Source organism: Urocitellus parryii, chromosome 6, assembly GCF_045843805.1.
Source record: "Urocitellus parryii isolate mUroPar1 chromosome 6, mUroPar1.hap1, whole genome shotgun sequence".
Taxonomy (NCBI): domain Eukaryota; kingdom Metazoa; phylum Chordata; class Mammalia; order Rodentia; family Sciuridae; genus Urocitellus; species Urocitellus parryii.
This window is the reverse complement of record NC_135536.1, coordinates 130,530,069-130,550,849: the sequence shown is the minus strand read 5'-3', so window position 1 is coordinate 130,550,849 and position 20,781 is coordinate 130,530,069. Positions and strand designations below refer to the sequence as shown.

Genomic DNA, 20,781 nt, shown 5'->3' with positions numbered 1-20,781 from the left:
CATGAGCTTCCCCTGAAAACACAGAGAATGTCCCTGCAGAACTGAGGTGGGAGGCAGCGCTGCAGGAGAAACCACATTTGTATACCTCCTCACCAGGAAAGGATGCCAGAGATGAAGTGTCGTGAAGGCAGGGGAGGCGGCCTTGCCCAATGATGACACAGTGAGCCACTTATTTAAAAAGCTCTTTTCTTACTTGTGCCAACCATTCAAATGCCAGAGTCGGAAGAGATTTGTGGGCAAAGGAAAGAAGAGATTTGGTGACAGAGTGTTGAAGACAGCAAACTGCCCTCGCTCACTCACATGGCTCACAAATAGCCAGTTGCATTCAGAACCCTGGCATGCACATCAAAACGAGGGGAAGTAGAAGGAAGAAATCAGGGTGTGGGAGAAGGAAACTAAAGCAAGAATCATATAGACACAAAACAAAAGGTCTTTCCCAGAGAAAAGTTCCAAGAGATGGGATCGCTTCCAAAGAAGCGATGGTCATCATATCTAACAGGAAAGTGTCTTAGAGGTGAGGTTTGAGAGCTTTGTTTGTTTGTTTGTTTAAGATTTTAAGATGGCACAAGATAGACAACTAGAACAGTCAGGAAAAAATAAAAGACAAAAATTAAAACTAGCAAACGTACAAGTTATAAGCAACAATAGCAAAAAATAAATCAATCAAAAACAGAATGGTGTACAGGATGGAGTACATCATGAGAAGATATGGAAAAGAGCAAAGGTGCAATATTGGTTGTTACAGACAGTGATGGATATGGAAAGTAGACAAAGGAAATCAAACATTAGCATAACTAGTATTTGGTGAGAACAGCAATACAAATGTAACAAAAAAATATTCAAAGATAATGTAAGGGGAACTGACTTCCTTTAGCAATGACTTTTTGTCAGCAGGTCATAAAGGCACATCATGTGCCAAAAAATACAACCTCCTGAGACAGCCTGCATAAGGTGCTGGACTTTGTGGATAAAGAATTTATCCACAGGCCTCTGAGCAGGAAGGGCAAACACATCAACCACAAAAATTTCCTGCTGGTCCTCATTTGTTCTGCATTTGTCAATGCAAGACAATGGAGCAGGATCTAAGGGAAAGAAAGCATGACTCAGAAGTTTCTCTTCATCCAGGTTGCTCTTTATGTAGAAAGGTACCAGAAAGGCAGTCAGGGAACATTATGCTGATGAGCCCCTCTTGAAAACCCCGTAGAGCCAAGAGGAGACACAAAGATGATTTAAAATAGAGAATACAGGAATGTTTTGACCCTGGTAAAAAATGATGGAAGATGAATGACGAATTCATTTAATTGTAGAATTAAAACTAATCTATTAGCAGTTCAGAACAGAATGTAAACTGCAGAAATCTTGACATCATCTAAATGATAAAATGTGAGCTAATTGGGAACTTGGAGAGGAGAGGTGCTTAATTCCTCATTACTCATAGTAGAAGGTCCCTAAGATACTTTCTGAAGTCAAAATATGTCATTAAAAATAACTATCCAAAGTAGACATTATTATTGCTGTGGGTATATACGTGACTGCATGACCAATGTAATTCTGCAACCTGTACACTCAGAAAAATGAGAAATTATATCCCATCTGATTCAAATGTAGGATATATCAAGATCATTGTACTGTCATGTGTAACGAATTAAAACAAATGAAATTTTTAAAAAAAAATAACTATCCAAATCTCTTATTGGTTTTCTTAATCTTATTTCTTAACTTTAGACGTTCTTTGAGGGAATTAATTATAGTAGAAAAAGATGTATATTCATCAAATCCTTTTATTTTAGTTTTTCTTACTATACTTAATAAAATCACATTAAATTCAAATTAAAATTATATGATACACAGTGATTATCAAGTATTAATGCTATTTTATATATAGCATTTGGGTGATTCTTTAAAGTATTAGTCAACTTTGCAGCAACAACTAAATGCCTGAGGCAATGAATTTATGAAGATAAAAATTTATTTAGTTAGATTTTTGAAAGTTCAAAGGTATGACAACATGCATCAGCTCAGTTCTTGTGAGACTGGTAAATAACAATAGTGGGAGCAAGTGTCACAATTCTCAAGTCAGGAAGGAGAGTATGGGAATGTATGGGGTTCCCACAATCCCTGTCAAAGGCACATCCCCAGTGATCTAAGGACCTTCAACTGTCTCCAGTTCTTAAAGATACTATAGCACCTCCCAACAGCACCACATGGGGACCATGCCTTTATATATGAACCTTGGGGAGGCATTCAAATTACAGCCAAACCATAGTACTTTCCTTTTTAAACATTGTTAAAATTTATTAGTTCTATTTAAACATAAAAATTACAACTATTAATGGAGTTCCATGTGATGTTCCCGTACATGTATGCATGGCTAATGTTTATGTCAGGTTCAACATATATTTCCCCTCAAATATTTGTGTGTGTGTGTGTGTGTGTGTGTGTGTGTGTGTGTGTATGTGAGTGAGTGATGTTGGGAATTGCACCCCAGGGTGCTCTACCACTGAACTACTTCCCCAGTCCTTTTCATTTTGAGACCAGGCCTCCCTAAATTGCTGAGTTATAAAAAACTATAACTACTAACGGGGTTCCATGTGATGTTTCACTAAGTTACTTAGGCTAAACTTGAACTGGTGATCCTCCTGCCCCAGCCTCTCAAGTCACTGGGATTATAGGCATGTGCCCCTGTGCCTAACCGTTTATCATTTCGTTGTGGTGAAAACATTAAAATACTTCTTCTCTAGCTTTTGAACTGTGAAATACTTTATTGTTATCTATACTCAGCTTACTTTGCAATAGTGCACTAGAACTTCTTGTTCCTGTTACTTCTTAGTGTTGATTGATCTTTCCCCATCCCTTCTACCCCACCCCCAACACTCCTCAGGCTGCGGTAATTGCCATTCTGTTCTCAACTTCTATGGGATCAACTTTTTTATCTTCCACATATGAAAGATCGTTTGGTACTTGTCTTTCTCATTTCATTTAACAAAATGATATGCACTTCCATCCATGTCATCACAAATGACAGAATTTCATTCTTTTTATGACTGAATAAAATTCCATTGTAGATACAATATTCTCTTTACCCATTCATCAGCTGGTGGACACTTAAGTTGTTTCCTACTCTTGGCTACTGTGAATACTGTTACAGTAAACGCTGGGAGTGTAGATGTCTCTTTGATAAATACCCTTTGATAAATTTCCTTTGGATAAATACCCAGTAGTGAGATCGTTGGATCATGTAGTTCTTTTAATTTTTTGAGGAACCTCCATACTGTTTTCCACAATGGCTGTATTAATTTATGTTGCTACCAACAGTGTGGAAGGGTTCCTTTTCTCCACATCCTTGCTTGCACTTGTTCTCTTTTGTCTTTTTTTTTTTTATCATGGCTATTCTTACTTGAGTGAGGTGACTTTTTTGTGTGTGTGTGCGATTTTGGTTTACATTTCCCTGAAGATTTATTATGTTGAGCTTTTTTCCATCGATCATTTGTATGTCTTCTTTTGAGAAATGCTATTTAGGTTTATTGCCCCTTTTTAAATATTTTGAAATCAAGTAGTATGATACCGCCTGCATTCTTCTTTTTGCTCAAGATTGCTTTGGCAATATACTATTAGCTGTTATCACAAAGAAAAGAGAGGATTTTAGTGGAACCATACAAATTTTAGGAGTTTTTTTTCTAGTTCTATAAAGAATGTTGTTGCTATTTTGATAGAAATAGCATTGAACCTGTAGCTCTCTTTGGGTAGTATGAACATTTTAATAATATTGATTAGTCTAATCCATGAATGTAGGATGTCTTTCCATTTTTTGTGTCCACTGCAATTTATTTAATCAATGTTTTATAGTTTTCATTGTAAAGATCTTTTACCTCTTTGGTTAAATTTATTCCTAGATACATTTTTATAGCATTACAAATGGGGTTTCTTTCTTGATATCTATTTCAGATAATTTGCTATTGGTATATAGCAATAATATTGATTTTTGGATGTGGATTTTGTACCCTACAACCGTGTTCAATCATTTATTAGTTCTGATCATTTTTTATGGAGTCTTTGGATTTTCTATATATAAAATTATGGCATCTGCAAACAGTAACAATCTGACTTCTTTTCCAGTTCAGATGCTCTTTATTTCTTTCTCTTGCTTGATTGCTCTGCTAGGCCTTCCAGTACTGTTTTGAGTAAAAGGATAAAAAGTGAGCATCCTTATGTTGTTCCAGATCTTAGAGAAAAGGCTTTCAGCTTTTCCTCATTCAGTTTAATGTTATCTGTTGGCTTATTATAAATGGCTTTATTGTATTGAGATATTTGTCTCTGTAACTAATTTGTTTCATGTTTTTATCACAAAGGAATATTGAATTTTATCAGTTGCCTTTCTTCCAATTTTGAGATGATCACATGGTTTTGTTCTTCATTCTATATCTTGTTCATTGATTCACATATATCGAACCATCCTGATAACTGGGATGAATAATCTTTGATCATGGTGAATAACCTTTAGTGTGCTGTTGAATTTGGTTTGCTAGTATTTTGATGAGGATTTTTGCAAATATATATAACAAAGATATTTGTCTATAGTTTTTTTTTTTTTTATTGTCCTTGACTGGTTTTGGTATCATGATAATGCTGGCCTCATAGAATGTGTTTGGATAAATTACCCCACCTTCAAGTTTTGGGTTAATTTAAGAATAATTAGTATTAGTTCTTTTCTAAAAATGTTTGGCAGAACTTAGCAATGTAGCTTTCTGGTAGTTGTCTTTTCTTTGACATTTCTACATTTCTATTTTTTATGTTCCTGTTTCTATCTTTAAAAAAAACATAATCCACTAAATTAGGCTACATGCATGTCTGAATATACCACAATTAATCCTGATTTTATATATGTAATTATAATGCACAAATTAAAGTATTACTCATAACCAAAGGAAGTAGAGTAAAAGCAGATCAGGGAGAGGGAGGAAAAGAGAGAGGGAAAGTACTAGGGGACAAGATTGATTGAATTATGTTATGTGCATATGTGGATATGGCATAATGAATCCAACTATTATGCCTGATTATAATACACCAATAAAATACATCAAGTAAGATTATTTTACTATATAAACAAATAGCTAAAAATTAAATTAGATATCAATTACAATGCCAAAAAAAATCTACAAAAATAAACTACTGTAAATTAATTACTTATCTCCAAAAGAAGGGAGTGAAGAAAGAAAGGGAGGGAGGGAGGGAAGGAAGGAAAAGGAGAGGAAGAAGTCGAGAGGAGAACCTCCAGTCCATAGAGATGTTCAGGCTTGGAAATGACTTGCTTATTGGTACACCCAAACTTCAGGCTCCCTCCCCATTCCCCATCAGGGCCCTTACTGTGGTTGGTGGGCTCACACTCCATGTGACTGTTGCTCAACTCTCCTTGCAGTGCTCTGTCACTTGTGGTGTTGGACTCCAGAGAAGAAAGCAGGTGTGTCAGAGGCTGACTGCCAGAGGCGGGCGTGTTTCCCTTAGGGAGACACTGTGCAGGGACCTACCAGGGCTTCCCCTTGTAAGATCCTGCCAGATGCCTGCGTGCCACAGTAAGTATGTAAAGGCCACACTTCGCCAGACCTTGATTCTGCTCATTCTGTCCTGAGACCTCTGTTTTCCACACAGCAGCATATTTCTAATCCATGGGTAAAGCAAATTAAGAAGAATTTAGACTTAATTTCAGCAACAAATGATAGAATGTGAAAGATCAAGATACAATTCTAAAGAAAGGTGGTTTTAAGAGATGTGCATCCACTTAGCAAATGTATCTTTGAAGCTTCTCACTTATTTATATTCTCCATGTGATTTCTTCCACTTAGAATTCAGGAGTGTGACATGTAGAAGTTAGACTGGTAAACTTCCTAGTTGACTTTGCCAGTAATAAATTTGTATCCAACCTATTAAAAGGAAAAGAGTTGGGCTGGAGTTGTGGCTCAGCGGTAGAGCACGCTCGCCTAGCACATGCAAGGCCCTGGGTTCGATCCTCAGCACCACATAAAAATAAATAAATAAAGATATTGTGTTCAACTAAAAAATAAATATAAAAAAAGGAAAAGAGATGAATATTTTTTAATATTAAAGTATTTTTCTTCAGTGTAATTTGAAAACAGCAAGAATGAAAACATGAAGTACTTTTTTTTAATATGGCAGTTTGACTACCCTTTTAATTCATTATAAGTAATAAGCTTACTATGAAGAATTAATATAAATGACCTCATTCTATTCAGAGCACCATGTATTTTCAGTGTTCAGGAGAGGATGCATATTTATACCCATAGATGTATGTTTTCTATAAGAGGGTCACAGCAGATGAATTCAGTTTCCACTACAGCAATTGAAATTAGTCAGCAGAGAGGTAATAGGGACATTGTGAATAATAGTTTCTGCATCCATTTCCTGCTTTGCTTTTTCATCTTTTTTTTCTTTAATTATTCCCTTGCAAAATAACATTCATTACCTCAGGTACCCTTCTGAACTTGCTTATGGTTAGAAAAAAAATATCTGAAGTGAACTATTCTTATTTTAATGCTGCTTGTGAGTGGGTTTGTAAAGTGTGTGTGAGTCAACTTTTCTGGAAAAACAAAATAATAGAAACATTAAATTAATTAAAATAATAACATTTATTAAGCACTTACCATGGGGAATTCCTTGAATGCATTATCTCATTTAGTTCCCCCAGCAATGTGTGAGACAAATGTTACCCCATTTAGAGACAAGGAATCCAAGACTTAGGGAAAGTGTGAGATTTGCCCAAAGCCTGGTGCCTGGCAGTTGGATCCCTTGGCCTGTTTGACCACAAGTCTGTCCGATTCCTAAGCCTACGCTCTTCTTCACTTCCTTTCTTTGCTGATTCATGGACAGCATTAACATTTTTCCTCCCTGGGAATCCTTTGAGAACAGATTTTCAAAATCTTAAGATTCCAAGTTTAAAGTCTCCTGGAATTCAGGAATGTCTGTGGCAAATGGCACCATGTCATGCTTTGTTTGAGTGATTTATCTAATTGTTTTTCTATCTGATTATTGTTGTGAATGGTTCTATAGCATTGTGATTAGATTCTAAACTATCTTAGAAGAGAGTGTCATGAAAGTCATACTGGCAGTTTCCTCTAAAATAATAACAGAATAATATGGGAATACATTGTGGCTATGAGGCCTTGCAATGTGGTACAGAATGAAAATATAAATTATTATGGTGAACAATGGAGGGCAGAGTAAAATTACAAATTTTACAGAGAAAAAGAAAAAAAGATAGTTATATTTTCTCTTTACTCCACCCTGTTCCCTAGCCTGCCAGACAAGGAGTGCACGGAAGCAGACAAGAGGCAAGAATGCTTGCTCCCTGCAACAGCCAGGTCACCCTGAGCTGGGCCTGCACATCAGCTGCAGCCTGGCCTCAGTCCATCACCTTCCCTCCAGGGCCCTTGCTTTGATTGTTTCTCCCTCTGTGCTCCTGAAGAACATCCTCTTCTCCCTACATTTGTAGCACAGGACCAAGTGACGAGCTTGGCATTCTCCTGACCTCCCTGCCCCTGCTGTCTCTGCACCATTTCTCCACTGTCCATGTGCACTTAGTACTTGGATTGCCCTTGTAGACCTTCTAAGGCACCATTGTAGACCTGCAAGATACTCTACCTTGCTCCAAGACACACTACCAGGTACTATCTTCTACTTCAACATTTGCCAACATACAGAACAGCCAACCCCCATGTACCCACGATGACCTTTATAACACCTGCTATCCCCATTTCACATCCTCACCTCCTCTATGAACCCCATGATTGTCTTCATTTCCAATCAGACACTTGAAAGAATAATAGAAATGTAGTGTTTGATTTTTGAAATTTTAAAATTATAACTCTTGGTGTCAGGGTCCTTGAGTTTTGGTGAAGAAGGATTCTTATTTTTCCCCAAAGTACTGAGATCAGGACCATTGAGGGAGGAGGGATATTCAAGATGCACTATGTGACTGACATATCAAGAATGTATGCCTAAGCCTCTTCCCAGGGTTATTTCAAACCCAGTTTCTTGTCTCCTGTCCTCTGTCTCCGTCTTTGTATCAGCTCACAGTCTGACTCTTGTGCTCTCCCAGCCTCATGCCCACACCCTGAACCTTACGGTGCAGTATGGCTTCCACCGCTCCTCCTCCTGAACTTGTCAGTTCTGATGTTTCAGTAAGGCCAATCCCTGCCTGACATCCTGCAGCCCTTAAAAGCCAAGCCAGTATCAGGATCCCCTCACTAGCACCCATTTTGTGTTTGTATCAGCTCCTATAGAATCCAAATGCATATGCATTACTTTTTCTTTTACATATTTAATCCTTCACTTATTCATTCAACAAATAAGGCAGTGGGAGGAAACAATTTCATAAAGTAGGAAACCTTGAGGGGACTTCTGAAAGATAAGTATCCATTCATCAGGCCTACATGGGGAGAGGTACAGGAGGATTTGGGAAAAGAGAGCAACATGGACAAAGGTAGAAGGTGTCGAAAGAAGTGGTAACTTTGTGAGAACTCAAGCAATATCATAGGACCAGAACTTAGGTGAGTGATAACAAAAGAGACCTTGAGTTTCATGATGAATAGTTTAGATTCTAATGATCAGTTCATCTCCTCTGGCAGCTATGGAGACATTGAATCAATATGAAACTGTGGGCAGGGAGCCTAGTTCAGAGAATATGGCAATATCTAGGTAAGCATCATGAGAGCAGGAGCAAAGAGGATGAAATCTAACAATGGCTCTGATGTGTAATCCAAGTTCTTGATGCCTGACTAGAGTTAGGAGCTGAAAGAAAGGGACCGTGGTGTGTTTGTAAATGTTCAAAACCAGCTCTCCAGTGGGATCATGATAGGGGAGAAGTAGCTATCATTGGTTTGTCAGGTTCAGTTTCCACTGTATAAATACTGCCGCCATTGCCAGTTGCCATTCACCAGTGTGAATGTTGAATACAGAGTTGGGAATAGATGCTAGCAATCTCACTGATTTGTGAGTGAATTTAGATGGTTCCCGGTTTCTGGCTTGAGAAAATTGGCAGAATCAGATGCTATTAACTTAGGGAATATAGAAAGTAGAGGATTATTGGGATGGGGGGACAGATAATATTTAGATTATAATATTGAATTGATTTTTAAATATTTTTTTATCTTTGTGGTGCTGGGGATCCAGCCCAGGACTTCACCACACTAGGCAAGTGTGCTGAGCTATATCCCCAGCCCAGATTATAATATGTGAAGAAACTTTTATCAGGAAGAAATTTCTAGTAGACAGTGGATAAATAGGTCTGAAGCTCCAGAGAGTGGTCTAGGAGAGACAGATCAACTTGGGAGACATTAACCTAAAGGAAAACTATAGGGCAAGAAGAGAAAGTGGCCAAGCACTTGCACCCAAGGGGTAGAAACATCTAGTAGGATACTGGCCATCACAGGATCAAAGGGAACCATAAAAAAAGGTTTAAAATGTTGGGGAGGAGAGACTTCTTCAGGAAGGAAGTGATGGTGGTGCCATATACTCTAGAATGGACAAGTAAGAACACAGAGGGAGGGCGCTGGATTTATCCCTGAGAGGCCATGGGTGGTCTTTCCCAGAGAGTTTTAGTGCAGTTCTGGGAGCAGAAGCCAGACAGCATTTAGTTGAAAAGGGCAATAGAAACAAGTAAGTGAAAGCCATTTTTTCAGGATGATCTGGGATTTACTATCTCCATGGGGCCTGGGGCCTTCATAACTCTTTTAGCAAGTCCCGCCCCCCGTATCCCTTGCAGCCTCCACTCAGCTACCTGTTTTCCTACATTCCGAGAAGCCTTAAAAGAATCCAGAAAAACTGCCCAGGGTTTTTATACAGCTTCAAATTAGCTTGATGGATCTTCACTCCCAGAGGAAGGAAAGGGAATCCTCACCAGCCCAGCAGCCAGATTGAGGGCTGGATTCTGAGTAGGTGGAGTTCCAGCAGGGATAGGAAGGCTTACTTAGAGGCTGGGTCACAGCCAAAGCCCATTAGGGAGTGGCAGGAGTCAAATGCTGGCAAGACCAAGTGTAAATATCCAGTCCAGATGGCTTGGGGCAGAAGCCTGGCTTGACACCAAGCCTCAGATTCATGGCAAAGATACCATGGGAGTGAAGGCAGGAAAGACAAGCGAGGAGCCACAGGCAACTCCCTGAAGAGCCCCAGGAACCTAGAGCTGGCCTGTATGGCATGGTGGCACAAAGACTCAAAAGGGGGACACAGAGGAGAAAACGCTTCTCATTTTCTAAGAAATCTGCTTTCCATATTGGCTTCACCAATTTGCAGTCCCATCAGCAGTGGATGAGTGTGCCTTTAGAAGAGACAAAAAATGTGGCATTTCTCAAATCCAGCACAGTTGAGAGATGAGTTAGTCCCTTTGTAAAGGCCAGAACCCCCTCCAGAAGGATGCTGAGGTACCTGCTTGCTCTCTGCAGAGTGGACGATGCCCTTGCCTAATGAGCCTTAGCCAATGTCACTGCATTGGGACATTTCCATATATGGGAGGATGCAGTCTCCCAGAACTGGACCAGTTTTTTGTCTAAGAACTGAGCCCAGTGTCACCATACTCCAGGCATTGCTCCGGAGGAACTTAACATAATCCTAGTGACTCTGGAGGCTGAGGCAGGAGGATCACAAATTCAATGACAACCTCAGCGATTTAGCAAGACAATGTCTTAAAATAAAAAAATATAAAGGGCTGTGGGTATATCTCAATAGTAGAACAGTCCTGAGTTCAATTCCCTGTGGGGTGTGCGTGTATGTGTTTATAATTATTGGTGGAAAATGCATTAATACACTAACCTGCCAAACATCATAATTTGGTAACACAGTACACAGTGGAGTCTGGGTTGTAAACCCTTGAGGGCACATGGCTAATTGGGAGCTGTGACTTGCTGCTTGCTGCCCAGCATCACTAGAGAGTATTGTATCTTATATTGCTAGCCTGGGAGAAGATAAAAATTCAAAATATGGTTTCTCCTGAATGCAGATATCTTTTGTACCATAAGAAAGTCAAAGGAGCATTAAGTGGAACCATCCTGATTAGGGGACCATCTGTGATGACTCAAAGTATGATTACTGAAACAGAGACCAGAAAGCACTCTTCCCTCTATCTTCTTATAGAAGATGTTGCATGTTGCACAGGAATCTCGTTAGATCACATGGATGCTGCTTCTTATTTTCCCTTTCCTCTTTACCAGCAGCATCCCATAAAATTGTCTTTCAGTAAAATAAACTGGGACAAGAATACCTCTCTCTACTATTTTGGTTTAATCATGGTACACTCTAGGGCAATGGTCCTCAAACTTTGCTGCACATTCAGTCCCCTGAGGATCTTTTAAATACTTTAATACCCATCCTGTACACTAAATTAGAACGTTTGTGGATGGAACCTAGGGCATTGAAATTAATAAATAGTTAGCTGTTTTGATTGAGCATTTTCTGTGAAGATTAAGTATTTTGAAAACCATTGTTTATATAGTAATGGGTGGACTATGAATTTAACCAGAGAATCCTCTTCTGTTAGTTTTCCTTCACTATAACAAGGTATCTGAGAGAAATTGATTAACAGGAGAAAACATTTATTTTGGCTCGTGGTTTCAGAGGTTTTAGTCCTTGGTCAGAAGGCTCCATAGTTTTTGGTGGTGGAAGGGTGAGTTGGGATAAAATTGTTCACCTCATGATGATGAGAAGCAAAGAAGGAGAGAAGGAGGCCAAATACAAAATATACTCTTCAAAGGCCTATCTGCCTCTCAGGACCTACTTCCTCTAACTATGCCCCACCTTCTAAAGTTTGCTCCACCTCCAGCACCACAGGCTGGCAACCAAGCCATGTGGCTTTTAAGGGACAGTTTATGTCCAAAACATAACACCTCTATAATGTCTTCTTTCTGCCTTTGGTCATGATTCAAAGTAAGTTCAAAATTTTATGTTGCCCATTAAAAGAAAATCTATATGCTTTAACTGGATAGGGCCAGGTTGACATTCTCTGTGGATACTCTGTAATCCCAAAGAGGAAATTGTGCAAGTGGCAGGTCATCTGATACCACTTAGAAATGAGCTGAGGGGATATCCTGGGTTAGAACCTTTGGACCCTCAATTCTGAGATCCATAGGCCTGAACTACCAGTTGCACATCAATGAAATTTGTATACAAATTAGTCATGTGTCCTTCACTGAAAAACCTCTATTTCAGAAATTATGCTTTTCTGAACCTAACTACACCACTAAACCCCAGGAGGTTGCCACACTGAAAAAAGCTTATGAACCAGCAAGAGGACTGTAGAAATTATTCTTGTAAACAGTACATACCCTGTAACTACTGCCAAGGCCTGAGAAAGCCAACTCAGAGGAATATTGATCTGGTTTTTCTCACAGCATGTCAATGCTGCTATTAATTCTCAGAGGGCCAAAGTAATGAGGTCCCAACTTCATGACCTCCTGAATCGAGTAATACTTGATGCAAGTCCAGTCCTTCCCCTACCACTCACTAGTATCTCCAGGCCCTCCAGCTCATACCCCACATCTGCCCAGAGACCAAAATGTATCATCAAGCAGGAACCAGACTTGTTCCCACATCATGGTCCCTTCCCTCTCCTCCAAATCACACAAATCACAGTATATTTCCTCTCAGGTGAAACAGGGAGAGAGGCACTTCCCTGGGGACAGGATCTGAGGTGTGTCGTCCTTGGCCCCAGCCATTTCACTAGAATCCATGCCAGAAAAAAAGCCAGCCCATCTCTGACTCCCCCTCAGTCTGCCCTGTACCTTCTTTCCAAACCTGCCTTTGTTACCTAGCCAGTGGGCACAGTAATCATATAGAAGAGCCCATTAAGTGCCTACTACTATGCTGTGCTCTTGACACAAACAATCTGACTTCATTTCCACACTCCTCTAATGAAAGTACTAATGAAATTATCCAGTTTACAGATAAGAAAACTAAGGCTCAGGAAAATGAAATGACTTATTCATGTGGCAGAGCTAAGGTTCAAACTCCAGATTTGTCTGGCTTCAAAATACCTGCTTTATCTTTTCTTTTTTGATCATGGCTCCCCATTGCTTCCTCAGACCCCGCCATGCTTGTTTAACTGGCATATTTGGGCTAGTTTCTGCAATTGACTAACCTCATTCTCCTTTTTGAACCCTTCAAATGAATTTATTCACATTTCCATTCTCTTCTTTCTTCAGATTTGGTGTAGCCATGACTCCAAGCCAGACTAGCTCCTCAAAGGTAACCCTGCCAAATGGTAGAGGCCCAACATATCAGATCACCCTCTTACTGATGAAACTTATACCCAAAACTTGGTGAAACAGGGAGAGAGGCACTTTATGAATTATATATTATGAAGCCATCATATGATCATGCATTAGAATGAATATTTCTCTAATGTAGAATAACCATTCTCTAAATTTCATTAAAGCATTTAACCCCTTACTTCCCCAAAACAGGGCTTTGTAAAATAAATCACACGTTTTCATGCACCTCATTTAAACTTGCATTCTTTGCTGAAGTACTAGATAGTTGTAAAATTTATTTGTGTATATATGTATCATGTTATTCATGTTTTAACTCAAATATTTTAAAAGAGTAATGTAGGTTTGGGAGATGACTGTCAAAAAGTTGTTAGTATTTTTGAATTTTTAAAAATTTTCTTTTCTTTCTTTTTTCCTGCAGAAGTAAAACCAAAGACAAAAATAAAACTTGGTGAGCAGGGTCCTCAGATTCTCAGTGTCCAGAGAGTCTATATTCAGACAAGGGAGGAGAAACGTATTAATCTGACCATTGGCAACAGAGCCTATTTGCTGCCCAACACATCTGTGATTATTAAATGCCCAGTACGACGATTCCAGAAGTCTCTGATCCGGTGGGAGAAGGATGGCCATTGTTTGCAGAACTCCAAACGACTTGGCATCACCAAGTCAGGCTCACTGAAGATCCACAGTCTCGCAGCCCCTGACATTGGTGTGTACAGATGCGTTGCAGGCTCAGCCCAGGAAACAGTTGTGCTCAAGCTCATTGGAACAGACAACCGGCTCATTGCACACCCTGCCCTCAGAGAGCAAATGAGGGAATATCCTGGGATGGATGGCAACGAAGCTGATAGTTTGGGAACTGCGTGGCATAAAATGAGACAAATGTGGAGTAACAAAAATGAGCTTTACCTACATGATGACCAAATTAATAACCAGCCTTTCTTAAGAGCTTTGTTAGGCCACTGCAGCAATTCTGCAGGCAACACCAATTCCTGGGAGTTTAAGAATAAGCAGTTTGAAGCAGCAGTTAAACAGGGAGCATATAGCATGGATACAGTCCAATTTGATGAACTGATAAGAAACATGAGTCTGCTTCTGGAAACCAGAGAGGTCAGCGATGACCTTGCCTCTCAGGTGATTTACCAGCTGGTGGCTGAGTTAACCAAGGCCCAGTCAGCACACATTCAATGGAGGGGCATCCAGGAAGAGGTGCCTCCTGCTGCTCAGCTCAGGGGCACAACAGAAAGTCTGCCCCAGAGCTCAAAAGTGAAAAACTCAGGCAGGCTGACCTTTAAACCAAAAGGACCTATTCTCATGAGGCAAAGCCAACACCCTTCAGTTTCATTTAACAAAACAATAAATGCAAGGATTGGAAATACTGTGTATATCACTAAAAGGACAGAGGTCATCAATATACTCTGTGACCTTCTTACCCCCGGTGAGGCCACATATACATGGACCAAGGATGGAGCACTGTTACAACCATCAGTAAAGTAAGTAAAATAAGAATACAGCATTCATTTTGGTAGTCCTTTTTTAATGGCCAGTCTAGATTTCTTGAAAACATTTCAAATTCTTTCTCCTAAGACTATGTTTTTAACTAAAACAAAACTAAAGAATGTTAGGACGTTCTTTACACACATGCATTTAGAATTTTTTAAAATTAAACTATCGTGTTTTCTCAATTACTATAATATTGATATAAGACTGAATACAGTAAGAATGAGTTTAAAGCACATATAGATAGACTGCCCCTTTGTATAGCACAAAAATAAAATCACTATAAGCCCTCTAAAAAAAAACAGGCATAGAAGTAGTAATCTGTTAAGTTGCAAGTGCAAATCAGAATTCACAGAGCTCTTCCATATCTAGGAGATAGGGTATTTCATTTGAGCTCACGCTAGGTTGGCAGGGCAGGGTTGAACAATTTTCTGATGAGGTGATAGAGAAACAGAATCCCATGACCACTTCAAAGCCAGTCTGAACCAGGGACCATGTCTCATAAACATCACCCATGATGTCTGACTATCAAACAGTAACCTTAGCAGAAAAATTGGATATCCAAAATAATTTTCTGTTTTCATGCATTGTCTTATGCCATACAATAGAAAAATAAAATGATAAGAATCAAAGTTTTCTGAGATGCTTAAAATACAATATTCAATCATTTTATTTTCATCTCTATGTTAGGGCAAAAGTACCCCATTTCATTTATTTTACATAAAATAAGGGATAACCAATATTAACTCATTTTTGCATTCTTCTAATTTTGCTGTTTTACATAAAGACACCCTGCTTTCTTTCAATTTGCATTTTAGAGTGCAACTTGCACCTTATCTGTCTCTAGAGACTGTAAGAGAAAGAAACAAAACAGCAGGTGTGAAATTGGTTTGCACACCATAAAGTACTTTCAAAAAGCAAGTTTAATTTTCATCTTGTCCTTTGTGCCTTGATCCTAATATACAAAACGTCAAGAAACCCAGGTAAAATTCAGTTTTTTAAAAATAATAAATCATTAGGCTAAGGCTTAAACAAAAATATAGGAAAAAGTCTAAATTTTGTATTTGTATCTTAGGACTCTTAACACAATTTTGCAATGAGATTGTAAAAGTGGAATAAACCATAAAGTTTAGTCGTTCTTAAATCTTTTAGTCTGAGGGTCTCTCTAAATTTAAAAATGATTGAGGAACCCAAAGAGTTTTTGTTATTTGAGTTATATTTATTGCTGTTTAGCTTCTTAGATATATAAACCAAGAAACATTTTGAACATCTCTATTGATTTATTTATAAAAAATAATAAGCTTTGTGAATGCCTATTACATGTTTATATAAATATTTTTTAAAAAGCAATACCCACCATCCCGAATTACTGATACCAGTGGAATTGCTTCATATCTTTGCAAATCTCTTTAGTGTCTGGCTTAATAAGAGATATTCTTAGCTGGACACAATGGCACATACTAAAGGCTGAACCAGGAGGATCACAGGTTCCAGGCCAGCCTCAGCAACTTAGCAAGACACTGTCTCAAAATTTAAAAATAAATAAATAAATAAATAAATAAATAAGGACTTGGGATGTAGCTTAATGCTAGAGAGCTTCCATAGCATGTGCAAGGCCCCAGGTTCAATCCCTGCCTGGTGTAACTAACACACACACACACACACACACACACACACACTTCTTATATATGCATACAGAGATTCTTATATATGCTTTTGCACCTGTTCGGGTATATTGTTCTAGTTGAAACTTATGGTGAATAAACTGCCTCAAAAAGATACATTAAAAAGGGGAATATCTTAATGCTATTTTCAGGTAATTGTGGATATTCTCCTTTAAAACTACACCAAACGTGGACAAATGGTAGTTTCTCAAAGGTTATTTGGAATGTGAAATTGAAATGGTATTTGTGAAACGTTGGCACTCTGTTCACTGAAACCTACTGATTTTTTTAATATTTATATTTTAGTTGTACACAATATCTTTATTTTGTGTATTTATTTTTATGTGGTGCTGAGGATTGAACCCAAGGCCCCGCACGTGCTAGGTGAGCGCTCTACTGCTGAGCCACAACCCCAGCCCAAATCTACCGATTTTTACCTTGCACTTTGAATAGATTTTTTTCACCTAAGCAAGAGTTTATAATATCATATCAAATTTGTAAAATATTGGCTCACTGAGTTATACCAATGTCTTCTAAAACATTGACACATTTCTTTATACCATATAAAAATTCACAGATACTTTAATATTACCATCAGAAAAATCTCTGTTTTGGAAATGTGCCAACCTCTCAATGATAGATGCTAGCTTTCCAAAAATTCTAATTTTTGCTTGAAAGCTCCAATTTTTATCATTGGCAACAAATACTGTCAGTTGTTTTCCTTGAGTTGACCAGCTCACTTTGTTCATTTGAAAATATATATGTGTCTGCCAAATACCCAAGTTCAAAACACAGTGTGGACTTTTTTTGTCATAGCTTGTCTGCCAGGTATTCTTTCAAACAAACATCATAGTCCATGAAAACAACAGCTAACAGTTCAATCACACCAGCATGTTTCAGCACACAGTGGAAGTGTTTTGTGTATGCTTCCTGTTTTGTTATACAGAATATTGCAAACCGTTGTACTGGGTTGAAGTTTAGTTAAATTAACAAGTTTTAGTACTTCATTTGGAACGTCTTGAAGTGATACTGGCAGTTTTGTTTGTATTGCATTGTGTGGTAGTCCAGACCACAGTGACTATGTGGATGACACTGCCTGCTTCACGCCAGGAGTCTGAACATCACTCTTTGAAAAATCAGTGCAAAGGTCAATACAACAATGGAAAAAGCAAATAATGTTTCAGTATTATGGGAACATCCTTTCCTCTCACTGACACAAGGTCCATGGACCACCCTCTGTAGACTGCTATCTGGCTCACAGTTCAATTGTGTGCATTGTAAGGAAATAGCCTGAGAAAGCTGATGAGTTGACCTATGGCCACACAAGTACTACAGTGATATAGAGGAACGTGGGCATTTAGAATAAATATTTGTCAAATTGAGTTGATTGCCAATAGTTGACTTGATGAAGCCAGGTATGGTGGCACACGCCCGTAATCACAAGGAGGAGGAGGCTGAGGAAAGGGAATCACAAGTTCAAAGCCAGACTCGGTAACATAGTGAGGCCCTAAACAACTTAGTGAGACCCTGTCTGTAAATAAAATTTTTAAAAACGGCCGGGGATATTGCTCAATGGTATGTGCCTCTGGGTTTAATCACTGGTACCAAAAAAAAAAAAAAAAGTTAACTTGATGAAATGGAATTAAGTTTTCTGAGGCTGAGATTTGTAGAGCTCATGTAAATAAAAGGTTTTGACATGGTACATCCCACTCAGATGTGTTTCTGCATGCTTAAAGATCAACCATTCAAAACTGAAGCAACTCTATATGTCTAATAAAAATTTTTGATTTTTGTTTTTTTAAGAGAGTAAGATCCATTTTTCTTTTTAGTTTTTTCTCTGAAACCTATGCAATTTATTTGTTCATTTTACTTTTAATTTCCTGTACATAACAAAGGTGCTCAAATATATTTTTCTGAGCCTCACAAATCTTTTCAACAGAAGAAATTCAGAAATAGAATTATGTTTCTAAGAACCTCTGTCCTGTCAAAAGAAACCATATTGGTGTGGAATATTGTTTGGACCAAATATTGAGTAAAAAATCTCAGCGAGGAAGGGAAGGCTATGGGTGAGTCAACTAGAGATGGTGTCTATAGAAAGTTCAGCCTTGTCATTACCTCAAGTTGACAGTAAGACTGTGAAGCAGAGGCCATGGTTGGATCTGTTAGGAGCTCTGCCTGCTGGTTCTCCAGCTCAAGGACTGCTCTGGCTTAGGTACCTGGGTGGCATCCCTTGGAAAGTAAGGCTCACAAGTGCTCAGCAATCTCAAACTCATTGACTTCTTGAGGCCTACCAAATAAATTGAGAATTGATAAATCATACAAACATGTTTGAAAAAATTAAGAAAATAAGTTAGTATATTTTTCATGTCTGTATAGTTAGGAGTCATACTTTTGTTTTCAACTGCTCCTCCTCAGTGGTAATTTAATAGTGAATATCGAGCCCTGCAGACAGATAGGTCTGCCACAGTGCCGTTGCTGTGGACCACTTCATCTGTCTTGACTTCTGTCCCTTTTGTGTATTTCACACGTGTGCTGCAGGGGAGCCTCATATCCTCCTTGTACCTTTCCTCTGTGCTATTACTGTGTTCTGTTCAGGTCATTCATGTATTTATTCATCAAAGGTTTTTTGAGAACTGGTGTATAAAACTCACTGTGCTAAGCAGTGGGAATTCACAGCTGTGAATAAGATTTGGCCCCTGCCCTTGAAAAGATCACACTCTAGTGGAAAGAAATAGATATTTCAGCAAATAAATACTTGAACCAGAGAATAAGGAGCCCAGAGGGGATAGAAGATAAATGGAAGAGTATTGGGGAAAACTTTACAGGGGAAATTACATGTGATCCAGTACCCAATGGTAGGACAAAGTTTTGCAGGAAGAAAGGCCATTTCAGATAAAGAGAACAACATATGCATAAGCTCAGGGTGATGTAAGATCATGGAATGTTCTGGAAACAAGTTTGTTATGGCTGGAGCATAGGATGAGTGACAGGAAGTGACGGGAAGAAGTGGCTCAGCTCAATTAATGAAGAAATGCTATGTTTAGAAGTCAGACTGGTCCCTGTTGCTAAGATCTATAAAGTGGGATGGGAAAATAAATAATCCATGGGCCAATGGTCCAGGTTAGAAGTAGATTCATATCATTAGGAATAATAAAATTTAAAGTTTCTCTCACTTCTCTGAATAATAACCTAATTAGTAAACACCTGATTGTCAAAGTGGTATTTTCATGTAGGCTTTTAGGAATATCAGTAATTGGAAAACTATAAGGGACTCATGCAGTTTATTCCTGATTCTTTTTGTATGTGTGTGTGGGGGGGGAGAGGGGTACAGGGATTGACCCCAGGGGCTCTCAACCACTGAGCCACATCCCCAGACGTTTTTCTTTTGAGACAGGATTTCACTAAGTTCCTCAGGACCTCACTAAATTACTGAGACTGAATTTGAACTTGTAATCCTCTTCCCTCAGCTTCCCAAGCCACCGAGATTACCGGCATATACCACTCTGCCCACTATCCCTAATTCTTAATGGCACAGTCAAAATTCCGTACAAACTGCAGCCTTAGCTTGTTACCTCAACTGACCTTTTCACACAGTGATGGTGAGACAGTGATCTATCACAGAGTAGCTTATACCAAAGCCCGCTGGATCTCACTGTGAAAACTCATACCTGAAGCTTCTTAGGAAGGATTTGGGCTGGAAATGAAGGTTTAATACCCAACAACCTAATAGGTTTGTTTTTAAATGGGGTAGAATAAGCCAAAATTCCATCCAGAAGAGTCTGTTCTCATGTAAAGGAAGATGGGATGCTGGCTATCCAAGCACTGTCTAGTTCTAAGGGTGTAGTGAACCTAAGGCAAGAGAAGAGACTCTCCTGCCCTGCTGATCTGCATGCCTGTAGGTAGGATGCTTGACAAGATCATCTTTGGGGATCCCTGTTAGGCCAAGGCCTATAAATTTGTCTTTCTTCTTTCTCTGCAACTTTTAATGGCCCCAGGGCAGTTAAATGTGTTACTTGAATGCACCCTCTTTATAACTCTTTTACAGGATAATTTCAGATGGACCTGGGAGAATACAGATAAAGAATCCTACAAGGAAAGAACAAGGAATTTATGAATGTTCTGTAGCTAATCATCTTGGTTCTGATGTGGAAAGTTCTTCTGTGCTGTATGCAGGTAATCCCCTTGGTTGAAACCTAGAATGTTTGTTTTGTTTTTAACATTAATCTCCACAGCGTCAGTTCTCAACCTTGAACTCCATCAGTTACCTGAAGGCTTGTTAAAACATAGATTTCTGGTCCCTACCCTTGTGATTCTGCCTTGGTAGGTGTGGATGAGTCTGAGAATTGGTG

The 20,781-nt window shown here is 38.8% G+C and overlaps 1 protein-coding gene across 1 annotated transcript in view; it reads left to right on the top strand.

The window, feature by feature from the left end:
- The window catches only part of Adamtsl3 (ADAMTS like 3), a 320,949-nt gene that overhangs the window by 250,316 nt on the left and 49,852 nt on the right, over positions 1 to 20,781 (top strand). Inside the window, exons 20-22 of the mRNA XM_026388213.2 lie at positions 5,417 to 5,570; positions 13,690 to 14,761; positions 20,478 to 20,605. Coding sequence (XP_026243998.2) covers positions 5,417 to 5,570; positions 13,690 to 14,761; positions 20,478 to 20,605 — 1,354 coding nt within the window. The remainder of the gene's footprint in view (positions 1 to 5,416; positions 5,571 to 13,689; positions 14,762 to 20,477; positions 20,606 to 20,781) is intronic.